Raw genomic sequence first — 13,467 nt, forward strand, 5'->3', positions numbered from 1 at the left:
GTGATGTGATGATCTTCCTTGGCCACGGGAGGGGGAGGAACCCAGACCTGGACAACAGTGGTCTTCCACTGACTCACTTTCTCCACCACTTCTGTTTCCCCTTGAGAGACAGGGGTGCCCTGGCAGTTCTGAAACTCGTTTTGTAGACCAGGCTGGCCTCGAACTCACAGAGATCCCCCTGCCTCTGCCTCCCGAGTGCTGGGATTAAAGGCGTGCGCCACCACTGCCCAGCTCCCACCACTCTTAAAAGCAAGCAACATCTGGTCAGAATTCGGGAGTTTGGCTTTTTATTGACACAAACACAAAGGCAGCTGTGGTAATGGGGTGGGGGGCACAAAAGCAGAAATCGCACTTCCTACATGGAGGCCTCATTTAGAAGACAGAGTGGCCGGCCCCTCCCCCTCCCTCCCGCTGACAAGGCTGGAGTAGCAGCTCTCCCTAAATCCAAACTCTGAAGCAGAGGGATTACCCCTACCCAGCCTTAAAGGTCCCCACTTTGGCTCCAGCAGCCCAGGTCCTTTTAACTACCCCATTCGCTCCCTGCCCAGGCTCCTCCTCCCCCACCACTGTAAACAAAGTTTGGGGCTGAACCTCAAAGCTGCCTCTAGGCTCTGGGAAGGCAGCGGCCTCCCTAGTCAGTCAGCAAAGGTAATGTGTTCGGATTCTCACTTTGGTCCCAGAATAAGACCCAGCAGTATCTCTCAGAACTCTGGCCGGTCCATCTTCCTGCGTCTTTCTTCCCCACCACCACCACCAGACGTAGGACGGCATAGGGCACAGACCACAGCAAAAGCAACTGATCCCCAGAGGCTGGAACGGCCCCTCCCACCCCTGGCACGTACACAGATTTTTGGCAGTGTTATAGGACTGGGGAGGAGTAAGGCCTCTGCTCCGCCAGGATAGGGAAGGCACTGGGGAGAAGAGAAAGGAGCTGGAGATGGGGCTGCCCCCTCCCTCAACACACACACAAGCACAGGTTTTCCAATGCTAAGGCACTGAGACAAATCCAGAGACCTCAGTGAAGGGAGGGGTACTGGGTACCCTCCCAGAGTGGTGAGCTAGGGAGTTGGTCTGATTCCTGCCCTTGCTGGAGGAGGCAGCCATGGTTAAAGGCAGCAAACTGGAGGTGGAAGAAATCCAATTGTGCTTGAGAAATTGGGGGCAGGAGACAAGGTTGGGTACTGATGAAGTCTAGGGGTGGGCACTCAGCTTGGGTTGCCTGGACACCACGGAGACACAGGTACATGCTGGACTCACACAGATTAGCCCCACATCCTGAGCTGACACTTAGATTCTTTGGGGAGGTGGTGGGGCGGGAGGGGAGATGAGGCAGGGGTGGAAGTACATGGGACTGGACGGGACGGGACGGGGGGGGGGGGGGGGGGTTCCGGGACTGGCTAACCTTGGCACAAAAGCAGCATGGCAGGCCCAGGGAGAGGGGGGGGGGGCAGGAAGCAGCCAGCCTCCTGCTGACCCTTCCTGTCCCCTTGGCAGGGCCCAGACATCCAAGTGGTCACTTCCCAACCTCTTCTGAGGGCAGGAAGGGGGAGGGACAGCCCTGAGCAAAGGGCAAGCTCAGAGTAGGGAATCGGTCATCAGCAGTGACCTTTTGGGGAGGGAGGGCAGAGCATCATGACAGAGGATGAAATGTGAGAGGCTGGTAGGCAACACAACAGGGCTTCCCATCTTCTCCCTTCCCGGCTCTCAAGGGCCCGAGCCCCTCGCCTAGGTCTCCTTCTCAGGTCCGGGAACCAGGAGGACCTTGCCCACATTTTTCTTCTCCTGCATCTGCTTCATGGCATCAGCCACCTGGATGGGAAGGGAAGATCACTACTGGTGCCATCTGTCCCATCTCAGAGAGCCAGCCCCAAGATGACGGTTCCCATCTGCTCCCAGGATCCTCTCCTGAGTCTCTGCACTTTCTGAGTCCAACCCAGACCCTCCCTGGAGTCACCACACTCACCTTCTCAAAGGGCCAGACGGAGTCAATTCGGGGTTTGATGCGGCCCTGATTGTACAGAGCCAGGAGGTGGGTAACCACCCTACTTATCAGTTCCACCTCACCCTCCAGGTAGCCCAGGTGGAAACCACACACAGCTCGGTTGGCCTGCAGCAGCTGCAGAGCTGTCACGCTGAACTGGTTCCACCAAGTGCGGGCCATGGCCATCAGGTTCCGCTTGGGGCCAGTCAGTACGTTGGCCATTCCTAAAGGACAGAGTGACATGGCTTATGATCCAGCTGCCAGGTACATCCCTGTGTGTCTGAATCCAGGCTTGTCTAGCTCCTAAATCTCCTTGCACACTCAACACCAGGACAATCCCAGTGACCAGGCACAAAGTAACTCTTCCTCTCTGGCAGATATAATGGCACAAGCCTATAATCCCACTACTCAGGAGGTAGAGGCAGGAGAGTCAGGAGTTCAAGGCCATTCTCAGTTACATGGCAAGTCTCAGCCTCTTGAGATTTGTCTACACATGCACATACATGTACGTACACACTCGTGCACATGCGCGTACACACACACACACACACACACACACACACACACACACACACACACACAACGTGAGCCCTTAAGATGACTCTGTGCCAAGCTTGGCAACCAGAGTTTCATCCTTGGGGCCCATATGGTGGAGGAAGAGCACTGACTCCTGCCAGCTGTCCTGAGTTCCACACGTGCACCAGGGCACCATGGCACCCATATGTCCATACACAAGGGACTGTAGCTCAGGTGGTAGAGTGTTTGCCTGGCCTGTACTCTATAAATCAAGTATGTGGTACCAACACTAATCTCAGCATTTAGGAAGTAGAGGCAAGATGAGAAGTTCAAGTTCATCCTTGACTAAAAGGTGGGTTTGGCTGGGCGGTGGTGGCGCACGCCTGTAATCCCAGCACTTGGGAGGCAGAGCCAAGCGGATCTCTGTGAGTTCGAGGCCAGCCTGGTCTACAGAGCGAAATTCAGGACAGGCATAAAGCTACACAGAGAAACCGTCTCAAAAAATCCCCCCCCCCAAAAAAAAGAAAAGAAAAGAAAAAAAAGTGGGTTTGAAGCCAAGGTAGGATACTGAAACTTTATTTAGAAAAAAAGAGCCAGGTGGTGGTGGCACACGCCTGTAATCCCAGCACTGGGGAGGCAGAGGCAGGGGGATCTCTGAGTTCCAGACCAGCCAGAGCTACTTAATGAGACCCTGTATGGAAGAAAAAGAAAAAGGAGGAGGAGGAAGAGATGGAAAAGACTCTTTGCACTAGGAATGGTGCTGCATTCCCATAACCTCAGCACCCCGGACATGCAGGCAGGAGACAGAAGAATCGGGAGCCCTTGGCAGAGAGAGAGAGAGCACAGGCTCTTCCCCACAATTTCTCTCATTTCCATATTTGCCTTTTTGTGTACAGTGGGTTTTAAAATGAAAGTCCAGTTTGCCCAGGAGACACTGCAGGAGGGAGGCGGAGCAGCTGGGTCTGCATTAGATAGAGATAATCCCCACATGGGAATGCAGAATTATGACTCACAGGAAAAGTCGTGAAAGAGAACCCAGAGGCAGCAAGCCCATTCTAATATCCAGGACCCTTCCAAACCCTGATGCTCAGGCCCCCCGTATCCCACCCTATTAATGGGATTCCATTATTAATTAGTCCCACCCTCCTGCCCCGCGTTACCTCTCTGCATGTGAGAGAACTAACGACTCACCGTAAGTGACAACTTTGCCCATAGGTTTGAGGAGGTGGTAGGCCCTGGCAGTGTCTGAGCCACCCAGGGGGTCCATGACGATGTCTACTCCTGTCACAGAGTAAGACCCAGGGGTGAAGAACATTAATATCCACGGATCTGGAAACGGGCCCGGCCCTGTCCTGTGCTGTCCTCCCCACTCCCAGGCCCTGCTCCCACCTTTGGGGGAGATCTTCTTGATTTCATCCACATAGTCAGTTGTGTGGTAGTCAATGGCGTGTGTGACCCCATTCTCCTTCAGCACCTCATGCTTGCTGGCTGAGGCTGTTCCGAACACTGTCACGTTCTCCACGGTGCGGCACAACTGTAGGGCGGCCATGCCCACACCACCTGCAGCACAGGGTGGGTACAGAGTCACTTAGCTACCGTTTTTCTGCACACCAGCCCCGCCCCCCCAAGACCCAGTCAGTCAGTCTGTCACATTCACTGTGCCTCAACTCCTTCGGGGGCCCACATTCAAATTCCATATTTGAGAACCGGAGAGAAGGAGACTGGACAGGAAAAGGTGTGGGGTGTAGGCACGTTGCTAAGGACAGCAGGCTGGACCTGGTGTCTAAATGTTACCACGGCAACTATACTGCAGAGGCCTCTGGGCTCCACAGGCCAGGCAGCCTGGTGTTACCATGACAACAAACCAGACAGACTCCAGAAGGGGCCCCTGGAAGGGAAATGAGGGTGGGGTAAGAAAGGAAGGGACCTGTCACCTGCAGCCATGTGTACCAAGACGCTGTGGCCAGGCCTTAGGTTGCCGAAATCAAAGAGAACCATGTAGGCGGTGATATAATTGACCAACAAAGCAGCCGCTTCCTCAAAGGTCATGGCCTCAGGCATCAGGAAAGTCTGGGCTGATGGCACGGTGACCTCCTCCTGCCACATCCCTGACCGATTCAACACCATCACCCGGTCCCCTGCCTTAAAAAAACGGAAGAATATCATTTGATTATTCATTCCTTAACCCACAGGTGACTTACTGGCCTTCATCATGGCCCAGACCTTTGGACATAAAACAGCAGTAGGTGCAGCAGCAGTGGTCGCATATTAACAACAACAGTGTCGTTTACTGAGTGTTTAGTACTTCATATGGGATCGTTCAATCAATCCTCACATCAGCTCTGGGCCATCCTTATCTACTAGTAACAGATTGGACACTTCATTATTGTGCAAGGTCCCTGAACGCAAGAAACTTCCAGTTAGGGCAAGTGTTAAGTATTGTCAAAGAGATCAAACTGCTTTGATTGCAAAAGTGGGCCCCACCATTTTAATGACAATGAGGCCTGGAGCAAATAAAAATTATTTAACCAGTTTTCTTATCTGCATCAGGGAATTGTAAGAATTAAATAGGAGAAAAGCAACCCAACATTCAGTAACACTCAGCACACTGTCTTTCATACAGTTAGTATTAGCAATGTCACCTAACAATAGTCGATGCAGGTAAATGTGCCTGAGCTGTAAATGGTTGGATGTGATCACCCCAGGGGCAGCTAACAGCGGCAACCCTAGAAAAACATGCACCCAGATATGGCACGAAAGGGGCAACCCAACCCATCCCAGAAGAGGCAACCCACCCCAGCCCCAAGGAAAAGGCAGGCAGTGTCTTTGGTTCTCAGGCCCTTGCATGAGGGTCTCTCAGCAGGAGGAGAGGGGACAGAGACAGAAGAATCCTTCCAGCAACTCCAGCAGGAGGAGGGAAGAGTCTCAGTCAGCCTGACTCCGAAGAGTGCGCAGAGAAGTGTGGGAGCTGTCCTAGACAATCAGGGCCCATCTTAGCTCCTGCAGGAAATTCAGTGTCCACAGGGTAGGAGATTAAAACCCTCCATAGGCCGTTTTCCATGTCATCAAGTCCCCACACTCCACTGAAGAGGACACCTTTTCTGTGAGTTCTGGCCTGGGGGTGAGGTCAGGGGAAGGAAGCCTCAAAACTCAAGTCTAGTAGATACAGTAACAACCCAAGAGAGCTAGCACCAGAATAATTTCCGGTCAGACTAACGGCCAGCACCAGACGCACTCTAGAACGACTGTCAAGTGGTCTGGCTCATCCCTAACCTTTAGCCCTCCCAGCTCAGGGCCATGACCCCTCCCCAACACAGCCACCAAGAGGGTGGGAAAGCCCTCCCCACAGAATCCAGGATTACAGCAGATTCTTGCCTTCGGCAGGATATCCTGTATTTACCAGGCGGAAAGTGTGGGGAGGAGTGGATAGATGGGTGGCCTTCAGCAGTAACTCCAACTATTAACTTCCCCTTTCACCCTCCTCCCCGCTCCCATTCCTTTTAGCATCATCCAAGAAAAGGATTATTTCTAAGTCAGGGCAATAGTGGGACCACAGCTGGAGTCATGGAGAAGGACTGTAAGGAGGGGCTGTTCGCATGTTCAACAAATCCAGCAAACCCACAGGACAGTAAAGGCGAGATTTGAAGTCTGCTTTGGAGAGGCCTCTCCTGAAGGTGCTGGATTCGAAAAGAAACCCCTGAACACATGATATGAAGAGGCCTCACCCCCCAGATCTCTCAAAAAGCTGGTCATCTGTTAAGTCTCGTGTGGCCGAGGTTATGGCTGCGATTAATGATAAATGAGAAACAGACCGGCAAAGCTGGGCCAACCTGCTCAAGGTGCCACACCTCTCTACCCTAGTCCAAATGGGCTCCACCCGCCCCGGATGGCAGAGGCTGGGGTCCTCCGAAAGGGCCGGAAATTCCCAAGGGTAGCCCCGGGTCGTGGCCTGCCCGCTGAGTCACTGGAGATGAGATGGTGTTGCAGTCACGAGAGAGAGAGCCCAAGACAAAGATGGGAGCCCGATCTCGCCTCCCCTAACGCCAAAAACCTGAGTAGTAGTGTAAGGCCCGTGGGGTGGGGGGGAGCAAGGCTCTCTCTCTGCTCCATGATGGGTGTGTCCCCTCTGGCCCAGCTCGGGGAGGGGCCGCCATACACCCCCATACACCACGGGGCTGCATGTGACTAGCGCTCTGGCACAGCCTCCTGCGCCCCCGCCTAACCCCGGCTACACAGCTTCTCAAAGCTCCCTCTGGAGGGTAAGCGGGAGCCAGTCACCACTCAGTCGCAGACCACAACTGCCCGGGGAGTGTTTAGTGGGCAGGGGTACACAGGTGTGGTTTTACTAGGGGGAGGGGGCGAGCAGGTCATCTTGCGCATGCGCCTGATCGCTTTATTGTTCCCCCCCACCCACCCAGAACTCCGCTTGGGGCGGCGGCCACTACTCAAAAATGGTTGGGGAAGGGGCCATAACGCTGTCGCCAGTCCCCAGGCACCCCTTTTCCTCTAAGCGCCAAGACATAAAACTGCTTTTCCCATGCGGCGTCCCAAGTGAGTCCACCCCGCGTCCTCGCAGGCTGCCCCGTCCGGCCACACCCCCGGTACGCGCCCACACTCCTGCCTCGCTGCCGCTCACCTTACGGTCGCCGACACCCTCGCCCACGGCCACCACTACCCCCGCGCCCTCCATGCCGGGGGTGACCGGCAGCGGAGGCAGCCGGTCGTACAGCCCCTGGCGGGCCATGAGGTCGGCGAAGTTGAGCCCGCAGGCTCGAACGCGCAGCGTCAGCTGACCGGGACCCGGGGCCGGGGGCGCGGCCGGCCGGCTCTGCAGCTTCACCTTGTCGTAGCCACCGAAACCGGTGAGTACCAAGCAGCGCAGCGGCGGGGCCGAGTCGGAGGCCGACGCCTCGGGGGCCGGGGGCGGCTGCGGGTCGCTCGCCACCTCCACTGTCGGGGGCTGCGAAGACGCATCCTCCCCGGCCCCCGCCCCGGTCCCGGCCCCGGCCCCGGCCTCGGCCGCCGCCGCCGCAGTGGCCGCCTCGGCTGCCTCCCTCTCGGCAGACATGGCTAGACTCCCGACGTGCGCTCCCAGCTGTCCAGAAAGGGTGCCCGGCGAGGAGGGCGGGACACGCGTCAGGAAGGGAGCGGGCTGCGGACACCAGTGGGTGGGGCGGGACCCTGGGGCGGGGCCTTGGTCCGGGGGGTGGAGCTTCGTGCACGGACTTAAAGGGCTAGGCCCTCTGCTGACCGAGCTGGGAGAGAGCGCTGAAGGACTTAGCGATGCGGGTGGAGGGGAGGCGGAGGAGGGGAGGTGGTGTATGTGTGTGTGGACTGGTAAGCATGAGGAGATTCTGGAGCATGGAGGGACGGAGGCTTGATTTACTCATAGTAAGCCTTATACGAATTAAAAGCTGTCATGGATAATAAGAATAATCCAAAAATCTGATTTTAAATTAGATTTGGGGAGCTAGTCACCTGTGGATCAGAACCCGGTGGAATTGTGCCCCAGATTCTGACTCTACCCACTAGTAGTAAGCAGACTTCACTTACTGTAGTCTTTCAGTGGCAAATTACACATGTGAGAATCTCCAAGACAGGCTCTCACTATGTAGCCCTGGCTGTCCTGGAACCTGCTATGTAGAGGAGGCTGGCTTTGAACTCACAGAGGTCCACCTGTCTCTGCCTCCTGGGTGCTGTGGTTAAAGGCGTGCGCCACCGCTCTCCCTTTTCTTTCTCACTCTCTTCCTTTTGTTGGTATTGAAGATAGAACCCAGAGCCTCATGAATGCCAGGCAATGAGCTACATCTCTAGCTTAAACTCTTAAACTCGACAGTTTTGGTTGTCAGTGCTGTGTGTCTGCTTCCTTTCTGTAAAATAGTGATGATGTTGTGTGTTCTAGTTATCCTTACAGGGCTATTCAAAACGAGATGAAATTTAAATGAGCATCCTCTGCTTAAGGAAGATCTTGCTTTTCTTCCTTCCTTCCTTCCTCCCTCTCTCCCTCCCTCTCTTTTTCTTTCTTTCTTTGAGACAGGGTCTCTCTGTAGTCTTGGATATCTTGGAATTTATATAGACCCGGCTAGCCTGGGACTGAGAGAGATCTGTCTGCTTCTGCCTCCCAAGTACTGGGATTAAAGTCATGCAGCACCACGCCCAGTAAGGCCCCCGCAGAGCTGTCACCCGGTTCTGAGTCTTCCTTTTCTCTCTCCACCAAAATGTCCACCAGAGGACGCAAACGCTCCCCTAAAACTTTCCACCCAGTACTTGGATAGAGGAACTCAGTCCACGCTTCTAGGACGGTCCAGGCCCACAGTGAAGTTGCTGTAGGCCCAGATCCGGCCACCCGTTGCTAGGGAGACGGAAAGCTATGATGTCACTAATGTGGGGTGGGAGTGCTTAGGGTCGGTACTTCCATTTCCCTGAACCCTGCCTGGACCCGAGAGTGGAGGAGGGAGACAAAAATCAAAAGCCCTCCCTTTCCTGATACCTCACGCCCCCCTGTGTTCAGGAAGTAGATGGCTGCCGCCGCGCGTGTCCGCACTAGCACACCTGCGTGCACGCGTGGGCACACGGAAGGCCCAAGCCTCGCGCTAGCGTGTGTAGCTTCGCACAAGACCCTTCAGAACTTCACCCCTAGTCGGCTCCGCCTCCACTCCTAAGGAACTCAATTTAGCCGGGCTCGCTGGCCTCCACCCCCGTCAGGCGCTCCTGGGGTCACCGCAGCGAGCTAGGGTCGGATCTGCCCTTCCACCATCCCCTCCCAGGCCCCGCCCCATCCCGGGCCCCGCCCCTCGGCGGTGCGGTAGGGGGCGGGGCCGGGGGCGCGGCCCGCGGGCTAGGGGCGGGGCAGAGGGGGCCCGCAGCCCCGGGCGGGGGCTCGGCGCGGGCCCGCGAGATGCCGGTGTCGGCGGCCCGAGAGGCTGCAGCTGCAGCGGCGGGGGAGGAGGCGGCAGAGGAGGCGGCGGCGGGGCCCGGGAGGGGGGCGGCGTGGGGGGCCGGCGCGTAGCCGGGACTATGGAGGGGCAGAGCGGCCGCTGCAAGATCGTAGTGGTCGGGGACGCGGAGTGCGGCAAGACAGCGCTGCTGCAGGTGTTCGCCAAGGACGCCTACCCCGGGGTGAGGAACTGGCGTCTGGAGAGAGGGGCACCGAGGCTGCAGGGAGTGGGTGACAGGGGCTCCGGGGCCCGCTGGAAACCGGTACCAGGGCAACCAGGGACGACAGAAAGAGGCTCTGAGGAGGGTAAAGAGGCGTTGGGGGGCTCTGAGAGGACTGCAGAGGCTTGGAGTGGAAGGAATCAAGGAACGCGGTGAAATGGATGGGGCTTGGGAGCATCAGAGGATCCGGGATGGCGCTCTGGGAGAACGTCGGAGGTCCTGGGCATCCGGGAGGGAAAGGACTGAGGACTGAAGGAACCCCGAGGGGGTCTGAGAGTCTACCTTTGGATTCCGTGGAGGTCGAGGCAGTAGCTCCCCGGATCTTCCCTTAGTCCAGCCTCAGACCAACTTCTGTCTAGGGATCGGTCGGGCAGGACCGGGTGTCGAGGGAGGAGAGCAGTTGTCAGGGTGAGGACTGGGGAGCTGCTCTCATTTTGACCCATCCGTGTCTGCAGAGTTATGTCCCTACCGTGTTCGAGAACTACAGTGCAAGCTTCGAGATCGACAAGCGCCGCATTGAGCTCAACATGTGGGATACTTCAGGTAGCTGAGCCCCTTGGGGTCACCCTGACTGCCAAGGTCTCTTACCCTAGCCTCTTAGCTAGACCCGTAGATTCCAGGTTAGCGCAGACATCCATTCAATTTTAGACCATCAATTTCTGTTTTGAGCCAGGGAAACTGAGGCATAGTTTCTTGTGCCCGGCAGAAACCATGTTCTGAAGTAAAAAGCCTAATATCTGAACCTGGCAGCTGGGTTCTGCGTACCCAAGGAGCTTGGGAAGAAATGACTTATTTTGGAACATGTTTCTTAGGGAATGGGGACGGGTTTAGGAGAGCTATTTAGAATTTCTGGGTGGGGGGAGGGTGGTGGTGGAAAGTAGTTTTTTTTCTTTCCCTAGACTGAACTGGAGTCCCAAGAGAACAGGAACACTCTTTCCCTGTCCCTGTTCCAACCCCATGGGAAGGGTTTTTATTTTGACTAGGTTCCCTGGAGGACTTTTGAGCATGTGTCATCAAAGCCCAGAAAGCACGCACAAGATTTGTTGGAATATTGGTAGATTTTCTAAGATTCTTTTTTTTTTTCTGAGACAGGGTTTCTCTGTGTAGCTTTGCACATTTCCTGGAACTCACTCTGTAGCCCAGGTTGGTCTTGAACTCACAGAGATCCACCTGCCTCTGCCTCCCGAGTGCTGGGATTAAAGGCATGCACCACCATTACCTGGCCTGAGATTCTTTCAGGGTTTCTCCATGTAGTTTTGGTGCCTGTCCTGGATTTCCTTCTGTAGACCAGGCTGGCCTCGAACTCACAGAGATCCACCTGGCTCTGTCTTCCGAGTGTGGGGATTAAAGGTGTGTGCCACCTTGGCCTGGCCTTTCTGAGATTCTTAAAGGGTTTCCAAACTCCAGAAAGTTACAGATTATTACTGTTAGAGAAACCCATAAGGGAGAGGCGATCTGTTTCCCACTGTCTGCTCCCCTCTGCCAGTCTCAAAACATGCTCCGTGACGGGTGTTAAAGGCCACTCTTCCATTCTCTGCTTGCTCATTGTCAGTTTGGTCCCTCATTCCCTTCCAGGCCTCCCACCCACTCAGGAGCCTTATCAGCTTACTCTCTTTCTTCCCTCAGGTTCTTCTTACTATGATAATGTCCGGCCTCTGGCCTACCCAGACTCTGATGCTGTGCTTATCTGCTTTGACATTAGCCGGCCAGAAACCCTGGACAGTGTTCTCAAGAAGGTGGGAGCCTGGGGACACAGGGACACTAGTGAGGGGACTGGGCACATGACCCAGGAGGAGGGAATCACGGCGTGTCCCTCGGATGGCTCGTGGCTAGAGCTGGCATCCCTCTACTCCACCTGCAAATCAGTCCTGGGAGCTGGAAATGGCATCTGGGGAGATGAGACTCGGGCTGCCCATCTGCCTTCCCTATCTCCTTGGCTGTGGAAGCCCTGGATGGAAGGGTTGGGAATGCCAGTCCTGGGGCTTTGGAAAGCCCTGTGACCTCCTGTCCAGGCCATCATTTCCATAAGAAAAGCCTGGAAAGCCTATGTCGGACAGCACAGAAGTTAGGGCATCCATCCGTAGTTCCGGTGTGGTTGGTCTGTTCTCGGGACAAAGTATAGGAAAGAGGAGTGAGAAAGGGAAGGTTCCAGGCTGACACACAGCCCTGGGGTCTTCATCGAAGCTTTTCACTGTCTTCTCTACTGTCCTGGTCTCAACCCAAAGAGAGCTTCGCCTCACCCAGGAGAGTCCAAGTGACTTCTGCATGCGTGGCTCAGGCTTTTCCCTATGTCTCCCTCCACCTCTTCATAACTCTTATTTTCCACCCCCAACTAGTGGCAAGGAGAGACTCAGGAATTTTGCCCCAATGCCAAGGTGGTGCTGGTTGGCTGTAAACTGGACATGAGGACTGACCTGGCCACACTGAGGGAGCTATCCAAGCAGAGACTTATCCCTGTTACACATGAGCAGGTGAGGCCTATAACCTGCAACTTAATCCCAGCCTGGACCTCTCACCCATGCTGGGTTTGGGCTCTGATTTAAAGACATCCCACATGGTTCATCCTTTTGCTGTAACCTCTGACCCTAACCCTTGATTCTTTCCCAGCTCTGGCCTGCAACCCTAGCCCACAGCCTTCACGCTCCTTTCTGAAGCATGGGCAAAGCCCTGTAAAATTCCCACCCACCCCTCTCTTTTCCAGGGCACCGTGCTGGCCAAGCAGGTGGGGGCTGTGTCCTACGTTGAGTGCTCCTCCCGATCTTCAGAGCGCAGCGTCAGGGATGTCTTCCATGTGGCCACAGTGGCCTCCCTTGGCCGTGGCCACAGGCAGCTGCGCCGTACTGACTCTCGCCGGGGACTACAGAGATCCACTCAGCTGTCGGGAAGGCCAGACCAGGGCAGTGAGGGCGAGATACATAAGGATCGAGCCAAGAGCTGCAACCTTATGTGAGGGGCTGCAGTGGGCCATAGAAAAAAGGGGATGAGAGATACAACTGTTCCCCTGCCTGCTCCTGGACTTTTTGACCTCCTGACCCTGGCAGGCAGAGGAGCAATTCTGGTTGGAGGAGCTAGAGGACAGAAGGGTGTCACCATTCTCCACACGCTCATCCCCCTTTCTGCCAGTAGCTGAGAGGGCTAACAGGGTGGGCGGCTGGAGCATGAACTTGATGGGGCAGGTGGGTGTTCGCGGGAAGCCAGTGTCAAGCAATGACGTTGGATGAGTCTTCTATATAAAGTGTATCTCCCTTCTTACCCTAGTTCCCATATCCTGCCTGCCTTCCCTAAGGAAAGTGTCCACGGATGCCCTTCTCTTCTTTCCTCTCACTTCTCCATCTGTTCTCACACATTCTAACCTTCAGGCAACACGCACTAAATTTTAAAGCAAGAAGTCCTTTCCAACCATCAACCCAGCAACCAGCGCTAGCTTTCCCCTTCCCCAGCAGTCCGCAAATAAAGCCCATGACCATGGAAATCAGCTATGGACTTAGTTCTGTTCCTTTTATTCATAAACTCCCAATCTACCAGCATCCTTGCCCACAGAGAAAACACAGGGGGAAAGCCACGTACTGAAGAATCTGAAGTTTAGAAGCCAGGGGTGGGAGAGTGAAATACCTTGGAACTCTTTATTCCAGTTACTGTGGGCAGGGGCTGGGGCAGGGGGATGTCTTGGAGTGAACTGATGTACAGCATTACTCAGCCTGGCTGGGTGTCCTGCTAGCATGGCAGAGGGCCTGTTAAAAGTGGTACAAGCCCCTTGTTCACCATCTCTACCCTTGGCTTGCAGCCTGCTGATGCCCTAGGGATTATGAAGA

The 13,467-nt window shown here is 55.3% G+C and overlaps 2 protein-coding genes across 2 annotated transcripts; one reads left to right on the forward strand and one right to left on the reverse strand.

Moving 5' to 3' along the window:
- Window positions 1-270: 270 nt before the first annotated feature.
- Vat1 (vesicle amine transport 1) lies at window positions 271-7,658 on the reverse strand. The gene is made up of 6 exons (XM_036197139.1): window positions 7,134-7,658; window positions 4,432-4,639; window positions 3,887-4,057; window positions 3,689-3,778; window positions 1,964-2,205; window positions 271-1,809 (listed from the first exon to the last, which is right to left on the reverse strand). The coding sequence occupies exons 1-6, from the start codon at window positions 7,563-7,565 to the stop codon at window positions 1,726-1,728; spliced, it is 1,227 nt and encodes a 408-aa protein (XP_036053032.1). The 5' UTR covers window positions 7,566-7,658; the 3' UTR covers window positions 271-1,725.
- Window positions 7,659-9,354: 1,696 nt separating this feature from the next.
- Window positions 9,355-13,130, forward strand: Rnd2 (Rho family GTPase 2). The gene is made up of 5 exons (XM_036196352.1): window positions 9,355-9,616; window positions 10,111-10,198; window positions 11,282-11,391; window positions 11,992-12,126; window positions 12,357-13,130. The coding sequence occupies exons 1-5, from the start codon at window positions 9,515-9,517 to the stop codon at window positions 12,603-12,605; spliced, it is 684 nt and encodes a 227-aa protein (XP_036052245.1). The 5' UTR covers window positions 9,355-9,514; the 3' UTR covers window positions 12,606-13,130.
- Window positions 13,131-13,467: the final 337 nt, after the last annotated feature.

Source organism: Onychomys torridus, chromosome 8, assembly GCF_903995425.1.
Source record: "Onychomys torridus chromosome 8, mOncTor1.1, whole genome shotgun sequence".
Taxonomy (NCBI): domain Eukaryota; kingdom Metazoa; phylum Chordata; class Mammalia; order Rodentia; family Cricetidae; genus Onychomys; species Onychomys torridus.

Excerpts from the sequence above, each read along its gene's own strand:
- Vat1 (XM_036197139.1), bottom strand. The coding sequence starts at position 7,565 with ATGTCTGCCGAGAGGGAGGCAGCCGAGGCGGCCACTGCGGCGGCGGCG. Across the intron at positions 4,640-7,133 it reads AGGGTGTCGGCGACCGTAAG|GCAGGGGACCGGGTGATGGT; the intron begins GTGAGCGGCAGC and ends CGTTTTTTTAAG. Across the intron at positions 1,810-1,963 it reads CCGTCTGGCCCTTTGAGAAG|GTGGCTGATGCCATGAAGCA; the intron begins GTGAGTGTGGTG and ends CTTCCCATCCAG.
- Rnd2 (XM_036196352.1), top strand. The coding sequence starts at position 9,515 with ATGGAGGGGCAGAGCGGCCGCTGCAAGATCGTAGTGGTCGGGGACGCG. Across the intron at positions 9,617-10,110 it reads CCAAGGACGCCTACCCCGGG|AGTTATGTCCCTACCGTGTT; the intron begins GTGAGGAACTGG and ends CCGTGTCTGCAG. Across the intron at positions 10,199-11,281 it reads CAACATGTGGGATACTTCAG|GTTCTTCTTACTATGATAAT; the intron begins GTAGCTGAGCCC and ends TTCTTCCCTCAG.